The sequence below is a fragment of the Helicoverpa zea genome, chromosome 20 (assembly GCF_022581195.2).
Source record: "Helicoverpa zea isolate HzStark_Cry1AcR chromosome 20, ilHelZeax1.1, whole genome shotgun sequence".
Classification (NCBI taxonomy): domain Eukaryota; kingdom Metazoa; phylum Arthropoda; class Insecta; order Lepidoptera; family Noctuidae; genus Helicoverpa; species Helicoverpa zea.
Genome location: NC_061471.1, coordinates 4,985,806 through 5,005,724, shown reverse-complemented (window position 1 = coordinate 5,005,724; position 19,919 = coordinate 4,985,806). Strand labels below are relative to the sequence as shown.

Genomic DNA, 19,919 nt, shown 5'->3' with positions numbered 1-19,919 from the left:
ACATAAGTAGGGCAATAAATAACCTTTTTTTAAGAAATACATTAAAGAGATTAGCGTCCTATTGTTCTAGTTAAGAGATCAGTGGGATTAGCCGACAAAAGGATTAGTGACTTTGTCACTAGAACTATTCGTAGACGTAGGCAGGCATGAAGTTGTACAAAACTGGATCTTTGTGCGACTTTTTACACTGTAGCAACTTCTAATAGCAATATTATTTGTTTATAAGATGTTAAAATTACGACAATAATTATAAAATTGATTTAGTCTTGAAGAGCGCCACGTAGGCATGACGTAGCCGCCCGTAGCAACTCGTAGCAAAATTGCTGCAATAATGTCGTTCGAATGATATTTAGTGTATTATTTTAAAACACAAAAGGATCAGTAAAGATATGGGTAAGTAACTACGAGACATATTGATACATCTACGTCCTATCAAAGAGAGCGGACAATATTGCTTCCAAGTTAACCTAACTTTGAATTGCGAATGTTAGATTTCATTGAAAAGCAGCAAATACAAATTCCTCGTCATTGATCAAAAAAGAGACAACACCGCGGTAACAGACTCATATTGAAACGCTATTTCATGACCATCTAATTAAACCGTAGGCTAACGACCTAACGTAGACAATTTATGCGAATAGTTTAGTAATGAATAATTCAAAAGATTAAACCTGTTTCCGATAAGATTATTAGGTACTTCAAAAATATTGATACATACCTACTTTATGCTTTCCTTATTTTGTCTGTTTACCTACTTTATAAAAATAAAATTTATTTCCCCTTTAAAACCCATTGTTAACTTTTGGTAAAATGTATATATAAACGTCTTTCTATGAAAACGAATAAATCTTTATTTATTTAAGCCCTTGATAAAACGTTCGACAATTTTAGTTATCAGATTGCAATCATATATGATTTTGTAATCTTTTACAAAATTAGGTAGATAATGAATATTAGTTATGCATTAACTATTTTTTCAACCATTTAATATTTGAATCTCCTTATCATTCGTAGGTAATATTTAAATGACACCAGTTTTGATTAACGAGACCCAACTGTATACCTACTTCCTACGTAATCCATAACACACACTTACATAGGTACTTCTAGTAACAACGACTTATGTTTTCAAGGTATAAACTTATTAGATGCCATTTTAAATCCTATTATAATATTTAAAAAATACCCAAAAGTCGTAGTAAACTTTCACTAGAAGTTATAAACAATAGGGTGGTTAGAACAATAGGTAATCCCTAAACAGCCAATAGTAAGGAGGTTGCCTAGGTAGCCTCCCCCTCCCTATGTATATGCGTAAGCGCAGGTAAGTATATAAACAGGGGTTGAAAAAAAATCGGGAATCATTACAGCGTTCGTTGCTAATTGGTGAAGCTCGACTGGTGTAGATTTTAAATTAATATTTGTGAAAATTATTGTTTGTAAATTAAACAAAGTAGTTTCGTTAAAAATATGGGTAACAACAAGGTAAGGTATCGTAACATGAAATCATGTTAAGTGGTTTTCATTTTATATGTGAAAAATACCAATATGTTTAAACATTTTGTTATTATTTCAGAAACAAACTTCGGGAGGAGAATCTGATGTTCCATACAGACGCCGCGGTAGACCAGCTGGCAAAAACCGAACTCCCCTATCACAGGTTTGTAATATTTAATCACCCAATATTTCTACATGTTATAGTAAATCTTCCTGTTAATATATTAATTTAATATTTATATTTTCTGGTTTGCAGGAAGAGCGGCGCGCACGCAATGCTCAATACGAGAGAGAACGTCGCAACGAAACTGCAGAAGCCATATCGCAGCTAGTTGAGGCTGTACATTGCGATCCCAAAGTAAGTTATCTTTATATACCAAGCTTTATAATAAACCTTTTTGTGTATTATTTTAGATTTTATTTAATATTTTTCTCTTTACAGATCTCAAACGCAGACCTCCTAGCTACAGTGATCAGCCGTATCCAGAGAGCCACCAGAAAGAAATCTGAGAGTATCTCAGACTTGCAACGCATCAACGCAAACTTGGAAGCTCAAAGTATGTATCTTCCCTCTTTCAAGTCGAACTTATTTACTATGAAATTAATTGGTAGAATGTTTTCTACTATATAGAATTTTTTTTTTTTGCAGTTCTCACACTCCAAGGCCGATTGGGTCTTGACGATGCAAGCTTAGAATGTTTAGGCAGTGAAGATGAGGATGATGTAAGTTATCTTAATCATCGTATGTTTTGAATCATTTATATTTGTCTAATGATTTCTTTAGCTGTATATATTAATATTTTTATTTCTTTCTAGGACATTGAAACGCCTGAGCCCCATTCATATCCTGAAACCAGTGGTCATTATAACGACGGTGAAAACTATGATCTAAGAAAACAGGTAAATATCTCTACATGCTTAATTAATTATGATGTACATAAATGTCTTTGCAACTTATTGATAATAATCTTTTATTTATTTTGTTTCAGAGAAAAAAACGTAAGCGATCAGAGCGGCAAAGTTCCAGCGAAGATATCCAACAAGAAAAACGCACTAAGACTCGATCGGAAACATGCTCGGTGGATTCCGGCATCGAGATGAGAGGTCAAACCGTGTCTCCACCGACCCTCACAATGCAGGACAATACGGACTACCTGATACAAGCCGATCAGATCCCAGTGGAAATACAAGAAGAACAGGAGTACGTCTGCGAAACACACATCCAACTGCACACCGAATTGTACAATCAGATTTATAATTCCGAATCCCAAAGCTCTTCGGAATCCGTTCCCCAGTGGGACATGGGAACTTTGTCTGCAGAATCGCGGTCTTTACCATGCATGGAGAGTATTGCAAGATCGTTGATCGTGGTGCCTTCCATTGTGCCACCTCAGCAACCGCCTGACAGCCAAGATCATACGCAGCCGGACTTAACAACCCTTCAGAGCATTGACCTGCAAAGTGACTTCGAAATTTCGAATGAAATAATCGCAAATGATTGCGATTACCAACCGCAAGACGTCAACCAATTGTCTATCTTTGATTTTTTGGGTAAGTATCAAAATATTAATTAATTATTTACGAGATCTTTAAGTAAATGTGTTTAAGTTTTAGTTTGTGCTGTTTAAGGGTAAAATATAGATGCTAACTTTTTTTCTTCTTTTCAGACGATAGTGACAAAAGTTTGCTGAACAACTTAATGGGCCCCGACTGCTACGAAACCAGCGAATTCGTTGCGAATACAACGGACATGCAAGTCAGAAGTAATGTGTTATCGGGTCATTGACGAATCATGAAGACAAAATGCTGTGATTTATGTTTTTGCTCAACCATGTAACTTACATGATACATGTGTTTTGATCTATGAACCAATATTATTGTGTAACTTCTTCTTTGACGACCTCGATGGCGCAATGGTCATCATGCCGGACCGCCGAACCTGAGGTCCCGGGTTCGATTCCCGGTTCGGTCGACATTTGTGTGATGAGCATGCTTGTTGGCCGTGGTCTGGGTGTTATGATATGTATTTATAAATATGTATATTATGTAGCTATATGTAGTTTATCAGTTGTGTTAGCACCCATAACACAAGTTAATAAATAACTTACCATGGGGCTAACCGACCGTGTGTGAAAAAGGTGTCCCGACATTATTTACTTCTTAATTTGTGACATATTATTGTTTTTAAAACTATTGGCGAACCTTTTTTAATTTTTTATAACTATTGAGACATAGGTATCATTCCTAATGTACCTAATAGATTGGAAAATATAAGTATGTCACTTAAATTAATCGTAGTTCTGTCTAATCGAATTTTATTGGTCTGTGTACTTTGATTTTTTGATTTGATGTGATGTTTATTTTATTTGATTGTCAATAATTACGATCTTCGAATATTCAATTAATATTTTGGTACAATATTGTAAAAAAGCTATTATTGTCAACATTAAAGTAATATTTTGTAATTCCATTCTCCATTTCGTAATTTTTTGGTTTGTGTAAATTAATGTAATTTTTATTGAAAAATGTAAAAATAAACAAGCATCAATACAAACCTCCTTTGGTTAGTTTATATTTTATAAAGGTACCTTTTAATCATTAGCCTGTTGGTTATCCGATCCCATTGCTACGCAAAGGCTTAGGTAGGTATCATTTCCTATAAAATAGTAGTACTCTGTTTTGCTTACAGCTACAATACGATATTTTTAAAGGTTTTTCAATAATATGTACTTTTTATTACCTACCTATTAAAATTGATGAAAGGACCTACCTATAGGTAATGATTAGGTATATAATAAACTAATATCCAATAAAAAAAATAATAGTGCCAAATAGTCTACCAAAGTATATAGATATTATTTTAAACAATCGATCGTAAAATCTTTAAAAGTCGCTCACAGCTCTTAAGACCTTTTAAAACTAAGCGATTGTAAAAGTCATAAAACAATAAAAAGAAATTCTTCGAATGGGCTTTTTTTGGATTAGCGAGACACCGCATAAGGATTAAAATTATATGAGTGGGTATGATTACAAATTCCAAGGATTCCTTGTCTACGAACAACTAAGCAACTATTTTGAAAATTGAACGTGAAAATTCACACTAACGTTTGTGCTGTCGGTAAAATTAAGCCTAAATTTCAATTAACGAACACGAAGTCAACTTATACAATACGTACAATCGCAGCAAAAAAATCTCAAATCTCATACCAATACCAATCACAAAACCTGCCAATGACTCGTATGAAATAACCCGATATCACCCCAATAGCGAAATATTCCAAGCTTAATTAGGGCAGTAAATCAACGAACTATCGAGAACAGCTGACCAAGCAAACAAAACAGCAAAACTGGCGGGAAAATATCGAGATAGCGGGAAAACGTCCGAGTGTCCAAACAGACGCGGAACGAACCAAAATGAACAAAAGAATCGCTGAGTAAGCAGTGCACGCCAGCCAATCGGCTCACAATCAATAAATAGAATACAGCGTTCACTGGCCTTCTGATTTTAAATTATTGCAATATTTTCTTTTTAAACAATGTTTATGTAACCCTTTTGATACTTTTAGGATTTTTGTATCTGTATATTTTTCCTGTAGTTTTTTTTTAATGAACTTATGAATGAGCTTCCACCTCGTCTCGTTTCTTATCTTATAGTTCCCAAAGATTTTTAAGATAGGATTTTCAGTAAAAAACAACGTTTTAACAGAGTACTTAAGTATATTTTTTCGTTAAAACTATTTAGTCTTCTAGAACAAACACATTTCAGTAACTTTACAAAATAACATTTTTTTATTAATTAAAAAATATTTATATCTAGAATTTATTTGCAATGACAAAAATTATACAAAAATAATAATACCATGAAGCATAAAACTTACTACGCAAGTATTGCACTTTATTTCGTACCTATCAACAAAGGTCTGACGAGTCTGACCGTACAATTACGTCCTTTATTACCCGACTGCTGAGAAGGGCTATGTTTCTTTACGTGCATCATTTGTGTAGTAATCTTATTCACACTCATTGTTCAAGAAGACTAAACCTTACATCTATTACTTCAAATTGAATTATCTTAAAATCCCGAATAGGTAATATGTACCAGAAATAGACAAGAAAATGTACGGTCATTACATTATATTTGTTAAAATAAATTTGGTATTTAATATTACAATGATACATAATCCATAAGATGAGTATAAAAAAAATAATCATATCATTTAATCAAATTATCAATCAAATTCTTATTATTGCAATTTTATGAACCGATTTGACAACATACAATAATATTCAAGAATGGCATGAAATAAAAGTGTGAACATCATGGTGCAGTGGTATCTTCATAAACATGAAGATATGCCATGAAGGAGCCTTATCTAAATTAATGTTAGTTCGTCACAAACTGTTTGGCCTTAGGCTCAATGAAATTAGAATTAAAATCCTAAACATACACACATAACAATAATGTTATAAAAAATAGAACTGCACATTGCAGTATTCTAACTTGCATATTGACAACTGGCATTGTTTCTTTGAAGTGGTAAACAATTCAACATTATATAAGTTCCAACGGAAAACATTGACAGGCACATTAAAATATTCAATTAATTAAATTATCAATAAATGATAACATTAAAATTAGAAATGTATTGTATCACGCTTAAAATAATCTTTCGTTATTAGAAACAGATCAATAAGAAAATTCAATGTAAAGTTTACTTATCACTTATTTATCGAAGAACATAATATTATACATTAGTTAGAAAGATGAATTACTCTCAGTAACGTCTGCCAAGACTTCAACATAAATAAAACCAATACTTGCTTGTATCATAATAACAGAAAAAAAAACTAAAGTATATTGTGGTGCTGTATCATCTAACATTAGACTAATTAATTAAAAAAATAATTGAAGATTGTACAAAATAGTACATCAGACAATACACATTAATTCATTCTTCATTACATTTAACATTATGCAATAAAATGTTGAGGACCTGACTGTACATTGGACATTTGCATAGCTAATTTTTTTTTCAATCCCTATGTCCAGAACACAACACAACATTATTGTTTCATGAAACTGCTTGTATAAGTAAAACTAGTTGCATACATTTAACATTAAAACTATTACAATTATTAGATAAAACACTAACACGCTACACATTAAGTTTATTACTTTACCTACTTAATTTCATTTCATCTGTATCAAAAATATACATATGTATTGGAACAAAGTAATTCTTTCATATTGGTTAACAATTTGTGTGAATCCTGAGTCATCATTAGCTAAGATGAATTCATCTCACAACCTCGGTTAATTACTAGACATGACTCCATTAATTTTAAGCTTCTTGACGCGACGCGTGGTGGCTTCTCCGTCAGAACTGTCAGTGTCATGAGAATCCCCTTCAGATTTGACGCCTAACCCTAGCTCGTGAGCATCTGAATAGTTGCCAGACTGTCTAGCTTTTTCCAATGCTCTAACTGTAAAACAATAATTTACATGTTAAAGATGGCTGAGCTCCTAAAAGAATTATATTGATTATTTCAAACGTTTATTAGATTATTTCATTTCGACTTGACTCATATGCATGGAGGTATACTAGGCATCTAAAATTTTAAGTTGTCATCCATCAACTTGTAGAGAAAAATAGTAAGATGGAGGTATCATGAATTTCAATATTTTTTGTTATAGAATACTATGAAAGTATGTGACATTGAAATCTAACCTTGTATTCAAAACAAAGGCTGTTTAGTCTAAACTAGAAAATGAAGACTACTGCAAAACATTAATTATTGTTTAGCTTCTCTTGCACTGGGTACAAATGTTTAAAAAATGAACAACATAGTGGGCTTTGGGATTGTGCGAAAGAGATACCGCTGCCTCGGTACACAAACAGCTTAAGAAGAAATATATTTATAGTTCGGCCATTCAGAGAATGCGTTCCTGACACGTCGCGATTGAACTGACGACGTAATAACATTCATTGATTATTGATATAATAATGTTGTTTTAATGCTCCTCAATTGTTAAAACGGTAAACAACCAGCAAAAATATTTTTATCGTAACTGCAACGCCATTGCAAAGTTACGTCGTCAGTTCAATCGCGACGTGTCAGGAACGCATTCTCTGAATGGCCGAACTATAGTCTGACATTTCTGACCAAAAAAGGGAACAACGTAGCTGGCTACTTACTTTGTGTTTCAAGTATGTTATTTTGTCTCTTTAAATCCTCTATGTCCTGTTGATGTGAATTGTTTTTTCTCCTCATAAACTGTATGTACTCAGCTGCCTTTTTTAATATTTGTGCTCGACTGGCCTATAACAATAATTTCATGACGCTTTATTTTTTATACATATATTATTGCCATAATAATGGTTTTTAGTTAAATTCAAGCATGAACTAATGTATGATTTTTTAGATCTATTCTTAATTTTATTGATTGCGTTTTGTTTATGCAAAGGTTTAATTATTGATTCTCATTGATAAGTAAAATACTGGATATGAGTTATTAATTGAAGGTAGTCTTAAATATACTGACTACTGCTGCTGTTGCTAATGGTGACTACTGAACAATAACCTCTTTGACCTTGACTTTAGCTTGACCCGCTGATATTCTACTAAGTTGCTGACACAACATTTATCTATAATATTACACTAATAATATGCCTGAATACTGAAAATACTTGCTTATGTATGTAATTATGTATGGCTGACCAGAAACTATCACAAATACTTTGAGTATTCAGGCATAACTAAAACAAAACTTAGTAACTATAAAAATAAAGGTCAATACCACATGTAAAATGTGAATGCTTACAATTTTTGAACATACCACTTTCTCATTCTGGAGAGCTGGTACTGATTCCCTTAATGATGTGAAACTGTCCTTTATGTGATCTCTTCTCTTTCTTTCCAATGCATTATGGTGTGCCCTTTTCTCTGCCTGTAACATTTAACATTTCCTGAGTGTCATGCTTCACTAATTTCAGTTGATATAAATTTCAAATTATTTCAAAAAAAAACTTTAAACAGCATGAATCAATACATCAGCGGTAATTTTTACAAAAAGAATTGAATAAATTAAGAAAAATATAGATTTGAAGTACTTTTCCTTCAAATCTTTGTAATGGATACGAACACAATTTACCTGGGAGTAATATCCACTGCCACCAACACTATTCCTGGCATGTGTTCTAGAGTCCGAGTCATTTTCTGCCTGGAATTTGCAAAAATAGTATCAGTAGCAAAATAAACATGCAGCACGAACCCAATGAACTGTCAAATCGGGAAAACACCTACATCACTTTCAATATCGATGTCACGATCGTCGTCACTCATCATCTTTAATGAGTTCTAATCAACTTCACGGCCCCAACAATTAGTAAACAATCATGAGTGAAATGCACGTCTACAAAATTATCCAAACACGCGTTTTATATCTTTCAATCTCTTGAATTAGAAAAGAAACCACAACCAAAATGAGTCGAACACAGAAGAGGCAGGCGTGACAATGACAGCACAGATAAGTAAATCCGCGATAACACAGCCTATGTTCATTGCGTAATGATTTTTTTAAGGACGATAGCGCTTTATACATTTTGTTATATAAAGTTCAAGCAAGATAGCAATAACTTATTCAATTTTCGAAAACATTTCAATTTGGTCAAATACTAAAAATATTTTTACTAGTCCACATTTTAATAACACTTCTCCAAATTAGTTTCTTCAAAAGAAAATTGTATTATTCATTTTGATTATTCATTTTTCTGATTTTGAATATTTCATTAAGAAAAGTAGCTATAAAAACAATAGAACTATCGCGGAGCCTAAAGAGTACGTAATAAAACCATAAATAATACTTTGTCTATGGAGTAAATGTTTATTAGAAGGTTTAGACATTTTAGCGGGAAATTTAAATCAAAATAAATATTTTTATGATTTTCTGTAGGGGCGTTATTAAAATATTGTAAAGTACTTGTGCTCAAAAACATGGCTGGTGAACCCAGTGATATCGAAAATATTGATGTTAACAGTCCAGATTTCTATGAAATAGTGCAAGGAGAAATAGAATCTGACTTGGCCCGGATGAAAAAAACTGTTGATGTTATAATGAACTTACGATGTAAGTTTTAAATCTATGAATTCTTTTATTATAATATATTTATATAGCATTAGAATGTCAGTACCTTTTAAAAATGTTGTGTGATTAAACTTTAGCGAGTGTAATAATTATGTTATTGTAAAATTGCACTAACATGCATTCTGGCCATCGTTGTTAAACTTACCGCTGCACAAAAGCTGCTAAGTATTTTTTTTAATTTTCAGTGGAAGCTGCTGAAATAGAAGTTGAAACAGCGGCTTTGTTCCATGCTGAGCTATGGTACGACTTGCTCCTCCTACAGGATGACTCCGAAGTCAATACTGATGATGAAGAGTATGAGGAAACAGAGGATGAGGAAGAATAAACCACAACAGAAACAGAGACTAGATAAATAAACTTAATACGCTAATTTATTTTATGCATTTTCCTGTTTTGTTGTAGATATGGCCTTAATTAAACCTACCTATCAAAGTAGTTAGGTACCTACCCAGATATGTGTATTTGTATTCTAGCATATTAATTTGTGCCGACAGTTTCCTGTAAGTAGTTTGCAGGAGGCGTCCCATTTGGTGTATAAGTCTGTATCTACTTAAAACTTGCAGGATAAAGAAATTATGTTAGCACCAATAATTATTTCATATCAAGTTTCTGTTTACTTTTTTAGGGTTCCGTATTAAACGAGGAACTCTTTATATAGGTAGGTACTCTAGTTTCGGCACGTCTGTTTGTCCGTTCGTCCGTCCGTCTGCGGTCTGCGCTTACCTAATCTCAGTGACCGTTAGCACCACAGAGCCAAATAAAAAGCGGACAAAAAATCTTTAATTAGGGTGAAATCTTTAATTAGGTGATTTTTTTTTTCATTCCAATCCTAATGTGTGAAAATGTAAATTCAGTGATATCGTTGGATAGGTATTTTAAAATATAAGCGCGTTAAAATGAATAGAGGGGTTTAGATAATAGTATTAATATTTTCGGAAATAATCGCTCCGAAAGTTTAAACTTTTGAACCATAAGTTTAAAAATTATGAAAAATTTCAAATGTAAAACTTTATATAGACTTTCTAGGAAAATTATTTTTACTTTATTGGTTTTTGAGAAATTAAACAAAATAATTTCTGAACTAAGATTGTACTTTAACAGTATTTGCAAACATTGTTTTAACTTAGTGTACCTACCTACATATTTTATAATCCTTAACGTATATTCTTTCCTCAGACTTACTGACTAAAATTCATCATGTTGCTTCTAAAGCTCTTTATTAAAGTAATCTGTGCCTTTATATACCTACCAGGGCTGCGGTAACTCTTTGGAACAACCCCGCAGCCCAATGTCTTCCAGTCTCCCTTTAAAAATGATTCCTTCAGAGAAAAGAAATATGGTGCTTGAATACAAACAAATACTCGCAATAGTAGGAAATAAGTAATCAAAGGGAAAGTGTAACCAATAGCCCCGTACCTAACCTAAGGCAGTACCTACACGAACTATGAATTCTTATATAAAACGAAATTAAAAAAATAAATTACTTAACGTGTTAACTCATGCTTTGTTGTTCCGATAGCAAAACCATTTTCCTGCAAACTTCTTACGATGGTCAATTCGAATAATAACTCATACTAATGGTTCCATATACCTACATAGTGTTAACACGAGACAGACACTGCACTATTCGAACCCATCATCATATCAGCCTATTGCCATCCTCTGCTACCACTGCAGATTGCCCAAAACCAATATATTTTTGGTGGCTGAACAGTTAAATATATAGGTAGGTACATGATTTATTACCACCTATTACCAAAAAAGCTTCTACACATTAATGTTTGAAGTTAAATCTAAACTCTCCTAATTTTACTTAAGCAACATACGATTCACGTTCGACTCGATTCGACTGAGATCCAATCCCGACTCGATTACGATTGAAACGTATGTGGCATTCCGCTATTTTTTCTTTGAAGTAAAATTTTTTATCCTTTTCTGTCATTCAATAATGAATCATTTTGTCTGCAAATGATTTACGATTGCAAAATGATTGTACAGCAAACTACCGTATGGACCAAAATCACCAAAATAGCAGACCAATCGCACACTAATCAAATGTCAATCGAATACGATTGGTCTTTTATTAGTAGCAGAATGCCCGATATGGTTAAAACTGCTATTGCGATCATATTGCGATTCGATTTCTATTCGAGTTTGACATTATTAACTTAGGAGAATCGGGCCCCTGTTAAATACCGTGAGGAAATCGTATTACGCTAAATATTTTCTTAACGACGGTACCAAAGTAAGTAGTAGAAGATATTTCTCTAGAAGTAGGTAGGTATGTAGTTATCGACAAAAATTTAAAAGGCAATTGGCAATTTGATAACCTTTGTACTAAGCATTAACCAATTGTGTAAAATTAGTCACAAACAAATGAACGATGTTTGTTCATATGACTGACGATTTGTTTATTTCGTACCGATCCCTAGCGCTACTGACCGCTGATTCATTTTAATTAACTCTAGATAACACATAATGTTTTGCAGTTAAACTAAATATCCTCAGTCTGTCGTTAAAGTTCGACAAAATGAGGTGTTACGCGCTGTTGTTTGTGTTGCTATTGTGTGCTGTAGTGATAGATTCTCGCAGAAGATATGCGTACCGGTATTATAGAAGAAATAATAATATTAAGCAGACACCTCCTCATTGCACAACAGTAACAAAAGGTACGTTGTTTTTAGAGCATCAAGGTCAGCGGTTTTTTGCTATCATTCATAATATTGCTATCGTTCCGGGTTGAGAGACGTGCATGGCGAATGGTGCCATCAATTTGAGTAGATAAGCACGTAAGATAGTTATATTTGCGAGATCTCGAAATGTTACAGTTCCCAGTGACCAAAACCGATTTTAAATAAAGTGCGTCGTGGCTAGAGGACCTCTGCTAATGAAGTAACGCGTATAAAGTATTTTTTAAACGCTGACAAAATGGTGGACAGAACGCCGTCCCGATACCTTTGTATTACGAGCGCGTCTCAAGGAATTATACATACCTAAGTAATCGAAGATGCCCCTTAAGGCCCAGGCCTGTAACGTGTGTAGGTTTACACATACCAAATATTGTTTGAAATTGATAAAACGCCTCGGGAACACGAAGACCTCTAGAATTAAAAACAGGCCAATATAAGTTCTGACACTGTGTCTATTAATGAAACTGAAAATATTAAAACTTCTATTTTTCAGAAACGGACTACCAGTCGAAGTTTAAATACGATTATCCCATCGCTTACATTGTACCAGGTCAACACGAAGCTTATCAACAGGTAAGCAATAATCGACTCAATAAATAGGTAACTTAAAGATGTATTCAGGCTTAAAACTCCTTATAACGAGGCCACTCGAGCAAAGCCTCCTTAATAACCTATCATAGTAAATGCCCTCTTTTTGTTTCCAGCTATTCTGCGTGAATCCTCCCGCTGTGCACAAAGCCGTGGCGAAGGTGTGTGACTGGGCAGCACCCCCACAAGTCCAGTTTACTCTGGGTGATGAATACATGCATGTTGTGCGTCAGGATCCTACCGGCCGCTTCCTCGGCAACGCCGTCATCACGACTTACCAACTGTGCACTCATGACCATAGAGTGGATTCTCGCAACGACACTAAAGCCGTTTCTGTTGCCGCTGTGCCGTGATACATTTGATTGTATTAAATAAATATTACGTATATTTTCTGATAAATTATTGAATTTAAATTGGAACACATCATTTGCACATTTCTTAACTATAGTTATATCGACTGTAAGTTTCTTGATTAAAGTCCATTTCACGAAAGAAGTCCCGCAGACGCAGCGCTAGTGACTATGCGATAGCTCAGTAAATCCGTACAAAAATATATAGTTCCACAATTATCACGTTTCCGCGGGACTTCTTTCGTGAAATAGACTTTAGCAAACAAGCTAACAACCTCTTTTTTGGCATTACCTACATAGGTACTTACAAAACATATAAGCGCCGTATTCATGGCAAACGTTTGTTTATAAACAAAGCTGCATCAACATATTGCCGAGTTGCTGGCAATAGGTACCTATGTTGCTCATCAACAATATTGCTAAACAAATGTTCACCATGAATACGGGGCTTTAAGATTAACAAAAAAATTGACATGTTGCTGGCTCACCGCAAGGACGCCATCTCGAGCCCGTGTAATGAAATTTTCTTCACTTAATCTATCCGAAATACAGAGATACCTACGATTCTGGGAATATTTTCTGATCGATTAATTATAGTTCGGCCATTCAGAGAATGCGTTCCTGACACGTCGCGATTGAACTGACGACGTAACTTTGCAATGGCGTTGCAGTTACGATAAAAATATTTTTGCTGGTTGTTTACCGTTTTAACAATTGAGGAGCATTAAAACAACATTATTATATCAATAATCAATGAATGTAGTTACGTCGTCAGTTCAATCGCGACGTGTCAGGAACGCATTCTCTGAATGGCCGAACATTAAGACGGTACCCCGAGCATACCGCCCCCATACAAAGTCGGCGCAAGAAATACGTAGCGAGAACGCTCATATTTTGGTTTAAAATTTTTATAAAATAAAATGTTCGTGTTTTGAAAAAAATAAAATTACCATAATGTTCGTTTTTAAATTACCTATCTATTAGTTCAGGTAGCAAATAAAAATAATAGTTACTTTACGAAGAGATGCATCTTATTACTGATTATTTCTCATTTCTGTGGTTTCGTTGTGACCCTCTAATTAAACATTACGATACTTAGAAAAAAAAAGAAAACTACCATTTTGGAGTCAAGATTATGTAGAAATTTAATGTAGAAGGTATTGGATAAAGAGAAGTTTACTTCGAAAAACTGCACAAAAAACGACTACCGCTGCGTTTTGCGCGGGAACGCGCCTTAATATTATGATTTCAGTCGTCAAAGATTTTGAATTTTTTTTTTGCAAAATAACCTCGGATATCGATAGAAGACCTAATTTCAAGCAAAAGTTGTCTTTAAAGTTAAAAAAAAATCCAATACTTACTTTCCAAGTTATTGGCAATTGAAAATTCGCAATTTTTTCACGTTTTTCATCATCCATCCTCCGAGCCTTTTTCCCAATCATGTTGGGGTCGGCTTCCAGTCTAACCGGATTCAGCTGAGTACCAGTGCTTTACAAGAAGCGACTGCCTATCTGACCTCCTCAACCCAGTTACCCGGGCAACCCGATACCCCTTGGTTAGACTGGTGTCAGACTTACTGGCTTCTGACTACCCGTAACGACTGCCAAGGATGTTCAATGACAGCCGGGACCTACAGTTTAACGTGCCATCCGAAACACAGCCAATGGTGTCTAAGATATACTTAGAAAGTACATACAGACTTAGAAAAGTTGCATTGGTACTTGCCTGACCTGGGATCGAACCCGCGCCCTCATACTTGAGAGATTGGTCCTTTACCCACTAGGCCACCACGACTTTTAACACGACGACGACGACGTTTTTCATCGGTTTTTTGCAAATATCTCCAAAAATATACGTTTTGTCGAAAATTTTATAAAGAATAAAATTGTAGCAGGTGAAACAACGAACAATTTGTTTTTTGTTTTTTTATAAAGTGTCCTAAGTGCAATATTAAGCTAGATATTAAAGATCAAAGCCGTTTTTTTTTGTCTGAAATTTAATCGACGTAGTTTATGCCATCTATTATTTTAGTAAGTTGATCAATTTACGAGTTTTATTATTTTCCGGTGACATATATACACATTACAATAGTTGTGGGTCTTTATTATCTGCCTACTTTCACATTGCTCCAAATATTGACATTCCGTAATTTTCAGTTACTAAGTAGAAAAAAATATGATAAGTTTTTGGACCATAACTCCTTCAATTTTCATGCTATCACAATTTATAAAAAACCATTGTAAAAGTAATTAAGAGAGCTACAATATCCATAATTGCAATATATAGTAAAGAACCTTTTTCTAAAACGGTGAAGGGTTAAAGGGGTTATATAAGAGAGGCTGTGATTGCGTTGGCAAGCGCTCTTTAAACAATCATATCTCCGTCAATTTTTGTTCGACAAAAAAAACAAACAGACCAAATTGTTTGTCAGAAAAATAATTTAATTTTTTTATCGTACACTTTTATACGTATCTGTCGTAATTTTTGAGATATCATGAAAATAAAGTGTTTTTTTTTTTTTAATTTGAAATTTTGTTCTTTTCGTTAATCGTAACTTTTTTGAAAAATATGTGTCCTGAAGCAGCCAAAGTGATACTATCTATCAAACTTTTCATAATAAAGTTAATCCTAGGCGGAATACGATTAATTTTAATTTTGGTGGAAATGGCACTTATGAAACCCATTGATTTCAAAGAAAAAACATTAGATGCGCCCCTTATTTGCAATACAGATCACTTATTTTACGTGCATAAGACTTTTAATAGTGCTCATCTTAAAGCTTATTTCAAGCACTGCAAAACCCATTTGTATTAGAATGTATAAAATGCATCTGCTCACCGCTACATGGCATTGACCACAACGATTAAATTTCAGACAAAATAAAAAACGGCTATGATCATTAATATCTCGCTTAATATTGCACTTAGGACATTTTATAAAAAAACTAATTGTTCGTTGTTTTACCTGCTACAATTTTGTTCTTTATACATTTTCGATAAAACGTATATTTTTGGAGATATTTGCAAAAAAACGATGAAAAACGTGAAAAAATTGCGAATTTTCAATTGCCAATTACTTGAGAAGTATTGGATTTTTTTTTAAACTTTAAAGACAACTTTTGCTTGAAATTAGGTCTTCTATCGATATCCGAGGTTGTTTTGCAAAAAAAAATTCACCCCCGAGAAGGGGTGGCAACCACCCCCAGGGGGGGTGGCGGAGTTCAAATTATTGTCACTTTTGAAGTTAAGGGTAAGATGAACCTAATTCCAAAATTTCATGCAAATCGGTTCACAGTAAAAAAATTCGGAGCAATAATGCTTCAATGACTGCACTACATCGTTCTATGCCCTTGCCCTAATTTTATTTGGGGTCCGCGCAGCATGTTCTCTCCTTCCATACTCTTTCACACAATTTCATCCATCGTTATTTGGTCATCCTCTTCCACTATGTTGGTCCACTTTCATGCCCAAAATCTTCCTAGGACTATGACTCTTCTTTTTCCGCATCACATGCACATATCGGTTTCCACGCAGCTCTTCTTCTTACCTTTGCAGCATGAAAAGAATCTTATCAAACGCAAAAAGTAATAGAAAATCTAATTGCAATTTCATGTGGTCTGTCTAAATCAACGACTGCCGTAAAATTGTATAATTAACTTCATTTCAGTATTTCGTCAGTTCACGCAGAGACAATGTACTTGACGTTGTTTGGAGGATTTTTTATCATAAATATTATAACCGTGTGTTGTGCCCAAAATACTACTTTACTCATATCATTTTATGAATACGGTGGGTATGTATAACTACCTACATAGATTTAATGAGGTGTATCTTGCACTAGCTTCGTCGGTATACTGTGGCAAAAGAAACTGGACAAAACCGCTTTGAGCTATAGAACCAGGTTACCCACAGTTTGATAGTTCCGCTATGTAGGTACCTCCAGGATGCTGGCTGCTGTCTTGAAAACAGTTCCTACAATTTCAAGCAAATCTGCAATCGACATGTTCAAAGTTGTATGACCTTAATGCTAGCAACATGGGCAACAATAAGAGCAAAAGAAAGAATACAGATAGGTACCTACTTCTCTATTTTACCATAATATAATTTTCAATTTTTGCTAAAGGTGTACACGTTGAAGGCGAGGAGGTTTCCTTTGCAAGCAACGGTTATATACCCCTGTTCACTCCAATGTATACGCTTAATGTGACAGTAAGTATTATATAGTTTTGAAAAATTGTGCAAAATATCCTCGGTTTGTCAGAACTTCAAGTAGATATTTCATTTCTTGTTTTTTCAGCCCGTAAGACCAGATTTGGAAAAAAGATTCACGTATCTGCGGGCGGAGTACGTTAGCCCTATGTCAACCGTGGATGTTGTCTACAATCCAGACGCACACACGATGGCATTCTATATAAGATTCCCATTTCTTAATATACCATATGGAGTTGTTGGATATTCCACTAAGATTCTTCGAAGCCGTATTTGGACCTCGTGGAGAAAATCAAAGGGACACTAAGAAAATGATGCAATCGAATCGAAGTAAATTTACAGGACTTGATGCAGATATTGTATAAAGTAGACCGTAGGAACATGAAAAGACAGGTTATTGGTAATTTTATATAAAAAACTTTATTTTCACTATTGCCGACCAACAATAGTTAAGTCGTCAATTGTAAAAAAAAATCAAAATAATATAGTGAATTTTCAATTTTTGAAGGTCAAAAAATTATTCAAGATTATAACACTTTTTGCGTAAACATTATCGATACATAGTATATAATTATAATAGGTAGCGTTAGTCATGTGAGCGCATGTTGATGTCGTCGTGTCGTTCGCGCTCGGTCTCCCGGTGATCGCCGGAGACCCGCGCGCCGGCCGACGTGCCGGCCTCGTCGTGCTCGCGCTTCCCGGGCGAGTGCGGCGCCGAGGGGGCCGACTGCACCAACCGCCCCATCAGACTAGCGCTCTTATCCTTGCGCGGCCGGGTCCACTCGTGCGACAGCACCCGGTCGAGCGTGAGGCGAAGCGTGATATCGGGCTCCAGAATGTGTCGCACGATAGACTTCGCTGCCGCCGAAACTGTATCACGGATCCTGGATCTAAAAACCCAGTTGCGGGACATTTGGTCCTTGAGTAGTTTGCGCAGGTTCGAATCATCGAACGGCATGGAAGCGTTCAGCATTATGAAAAGGATAATTCCGAGAGACCACACATCAGCTAGTTTGGGATTGTAGGCCGTGCCACTTACCACCTCAGGGGCGGCATACGCAGCGGAGCCACAATACGTTTGACTGAGTACACGTCGATTTTCACCGTCCGTGCAGAATCTAGCAAATCCAAAATCCGCCAATTTTACGTTGAAACGTCTTGACAGCAATATGTTCTCGCATTTCAAGTCGCGGTGTGCTATATTCTTACTATGTAGGTATTGCAGGCCGCTAGCCATTTGTCTAAACCACAGTTTTGCCTGATTTTCCGGCACAACTCCATTCCGTTTAATGAAATCCAACAGATCTCCGTTGTCAGCATAACGCATAAAGATAAACACTCTTGGTCCACGCTGCAAAATACTATGCACTTGAATGATATGGGGATTTTCTATCTTAGTTAGAATATCAAGTTCACGAGGAAAAAACTTTTCTAAAAAATCCCGAGGTGCCTTTTCTTTATCGAATATCTTGCACGCGAGGTGCATCCGCTTCGGGCTGGATGCATCGCAGTACTCAGCCAGGTGGACGGTGGCATAGGATCCTTGTCCGATTTTCTTGCCGATGAGATAGCCTCGTTGTTCCAAGGCATTCACCTCGGAGCTTCGAGGGCTGAGGCGCTCAGCCATTGAGCTCTATCGACTTTATCCTAACCCGTTTAGGATACATTGGACATCTCACTACTCACGTATGTCCAAGGTTTCAGTGGTCCTCCTGTCAAAATGTTAGCTTTTCGATTGATAATAGCTTTCCACACAACTCTCATGAAAGAGAGTAAAACGATATAATAATAATTAACCGTCAATAGCACGCACAAAATTTTGTTAAAATATTACGACATCACAAAGAATTTGGATATAAAAAACGCTTTCACTAGTAAGAAATCTTCCAAAAAGACGTATTTGCTACATGGATGACTTTTTTTTCTTTTGTTTCTAAAATTAAAATGATATTTTTTCAGAAAGCCTGTATCAAATTATTCACAAAAAGATTTTATGTAGAAAAACGAATTTTATTTCAGAAAAAGTTTGTAGATCTCTCATATGAAAATAAAAGAATTTTGTTCTGGATAGGCGGTCCTATGCAGGATTATAAAAAAAAACGAATAAGAGTATGCCGAAACCCCATAGTCAAAGAGTTATGTAGTTGAACATCCACCACCAATACACGTTACACTAAGGACAGGTAGGTTTAGGCCGTATTTCACTTGACCAAATTCAGAAGTCCTAAATCAATTCCGAATTTATTAAGGAGTTAGTCAATCAGAAGCGATACTTCTTTAATTAAGGATTCTTCTATTTTATCTTCTTGAATGCTATACGGCAACAACATGCGTGCCCAGCGTGGTCAGTATGTGCAAATCCCTCCGGTTAGGGGAGGGCCCTTAACCCTTGTTTTTAGGTGGCGACGACCGATGCTATTTCACTTGAATAAATCATGGAATA

At 35.0% G+C, this 19,919-nt stretch overlaps 6 protein-coding genes across 9 annotated transcripts; 4 read left to right on the top strand and 2 right to left on the bottom strand.

Moving 5' to 3' along the window:
* The first annotated feature begins 2,802 nt into the window (after positions 1-2,802).
* LOC124640493 lies at positions 2,803-3,281 on the top strand. The gene is made up of 2 exons (XM_047178279.1): positions 2,803-3,045; positions 3,162-3,281. Exons 1-2 carry the CDS (start codon positions 2,835-2,837, stop codon positions 3,278-3,280), a joined length of 330 nt encoding a protein of 109 aa, XP_047034235.1. The 5' UTR covers positions 2,803-2,834; the 3' UTR covers position 3,281.
* Positions 3,282-5,191: 1,910 nt separating this feature from the next.
* LOC124640212 (protein max) lies at positions 5,192-9,041 on the bottom strand. 4 transcript variants are annotated; one of them, XM_047177879.1, is made up of 5 exons: positions 8,800-9,041; positions 8,639-8,716; positions 8,318-8,443; positions 7,692-7,815; positions 5,192-6,978 (listed from the first exon to the last, which is right to left on the bottom strand). In XM_047177879.1, exons 1-5 carry the CDS (start codon positions 8,839-8,841, stop codon positions 6,809-6,811), a joined length of 540 nt encoding a protein of 179 aa, XP_047033835.1. In that variant the 5' UTR covers positions 8,842-9,041; the 3' UTR covers positions 5,192-6,808. The 4 variants fall into 4 exon arrangements, with proteins under 4 accessions (XP_047033835.1, XP_047033837.1, XP_047033836.1 ...); XM_047177881.1 differs by having other exon boundaries at positions 8,333-8,443; positions 8,800-9,040; XM_047177880.1 differs by having other exon boundaries at positions 8,648-8,716; positions 8,800-9,039.
* A 31-nt stretch (positions 9,042-9,072) lies between these two features.
* LOC124640213 lies at positions 9,073-10,584 on the top strand. Its single transcript, XM_047177884.1, has 2 exons — positions 9,073-9,622; positions 9,826-10,584. Exons 1-2 carry the CDS (start codon positions 9,490-9,492, stop codon positions 9,963-9,965), a joined length of 273 nt encoding a protein of 90 aa, XP_047033840.1. The 5' UTR covers positions 9,073-9,489; the 3' UTR covers positions 9,966-10,584.
* A 1,467-nt stretch (positions 10,585-12,051) lies between these two features.
* On the top strand, positions 12,052-13,317 carry LOC124640143. The gene is made up of 3 exons (XM_047177807.1): positions 12,052-12,309; positions 12,824-12,903; positions 13,035-13,317. The coding sequence occupies exons 1-3, from the start codon at positions 12,171-12,173 to the stop codon at positions 13,269-13,271; spliced, it is 456 nt and encodes a 151-aa protein (XP_047033763.1). The 5' UTR covers positions 12,052-12,170; the 3' UTR covers positions 13,272-13,317.
* A 3,642-nt stretch (positions 13,318-16,959) lies between these two features.
* Positions 16,960-17,842, top strand: LOC124640504. The gene is made up of 3 exons (XM_047178295.1): positions 16,960-17,056; positions 17,391-17,476; positions 17,565-17,842. The coding sequence occupies exons 1-3, from the start codon at positions 16,960-16,962 to the stop codon at positions 17,781-17,783; spliced, it is 402 nt and encodes a 133-aa protein (XP_047034251.1). The 3' UTR covers positions 17,784-17,842.
* A 184-nt stretch (positions 17,843-18,026) lies between these two features.
* On the bottom strand, positions 18,027-19,299 carry LOC124640220 (testis-specific serine/threonine-protein kinase 2). The gene has a single exon (XM_047177899.1). It carries the CDS (start codon positions 19,101-19,103, stop codon positions 18,063-18,065), a length of 1,041 nt encoding a protein of 346 aa, XP_047033855.1. The 5' UTR covers positions 19,104-19,299; the 3' UTR covers positions 18,027-18,062.
* Positions 19,300-19,919: the final 620 nt, after the last annotated feature.

What these genes read in the sequence shown, in the direction of transcription:
- LOC124640493 (XM_047178279.1), top strand. Translation starts at nt 2,835, where the DNA reads ATGGAGAGTATTGCAAGATCGTTGATCGTGGTGCCTTCCATTGTGCCA. An exon ending in GTCTATCTTTGATTTTTTGG is followed by an intron (nt 3,046 to 3,161) that starts GTAAGTATCAAA and finishes TCTTCTTTTCAG; the next exon opens with ACGATAGTGACAAAAGTTTG.
- LOC124640212 (XM_047177879.1), bottom strand. Translation starts at nt 8,841, where the DNA reads ATGATGAGTGACGACGATCGTGACATCGATATTGAAAGTGAT. An exon ending in ACATCGATATTGAAAGTGAT is followed by an intron (nt 8,717 to 8,799) that starts GTAGGTGTTTTC and finishes TGCAAATTCCAG; the next exon opens with GCAGAAAATGACTCGGACTC. An exon ending in ATTACTCCCAGGTAAATTGT is followed by an intron (nt 8,444 to 8,638) that starts GTTCGTATCCAT and finishes TAAATGTTACAG; the next exon opens with GCAGAGAAAAGGGCACACCA.
- LOC124640213 (XM_047177884.1), top strand. Translation starts at nt 9,490, where the DNA reads ATGGCTGGTGAACCCAGTGATATCGAAAATATTGATGTTAACAGTCCA. An exon ending in TGTTATAATGAACTTACGAT is followed by an intron (nt 9,623 to 9,825) that starts GTAAGTTTTAAA and finishes TTTAATTTTCAG; the next exon opens with TGGAAGCTGCTGAAATAGAA.
- LOC124640143 (XM_047177807.1), top strand. Translation starts at nt 12,171, where the DNA reads ATGAGGTGTTACGCGCTGTTGTTTGTGTTGCTATTGTGTGCTGTAGTG. An exon ending in TTGCACAACAGTAACAAAAG is followed by an intron (nt 12,310 to 12,823) that starts GTACGTTGTTTT and finishes TCTATTTTTCAG; the next exon opens with AAACGGACTACCAGTCGAAG. An exon ending in AACACGAAGCTTATCAACAG is followed by an intron (nt 12,904 to 13,034) that starts GTAAGCAATAAT and finishes TTTTGTTTCCAG; the next exon opens with CTATTCTGCGTGAATCCTCC.
- LOC124640504 (XM_047178295.1), top strand. Translation starts at nt 16,960, where the DNA reads ATGTACTTGACGTTGTTTGGAGGATTTTTTATCATAAATATTATAACC. An exon ending in CATATCATTTTATGAATACG is followed by an intron (nt 17,057 to 17,390) that starts GTGGGTATGTAT and finishes TTTTTGCTAAAG; the next exon opens with GTGTACACGTTGAAGGCGAG. An exon ending in TGTATACGCTTAATGTGACA is followed by an intron (nt 17,477 to 17,564) that starts GTAAGTATTATA and finishes TTGTTTTTTCAG; the next exon opens with CCCGTAAGACCAGATTTGGA.
- LOC124640220 (XM_047177899.1), bottom strand. Translation starts at nt 19,103, where the DNA reads ATGGCTGAGCGCCTCAGCCCTCGAAGCTCCGAGGTGAATGCCTTGGAA.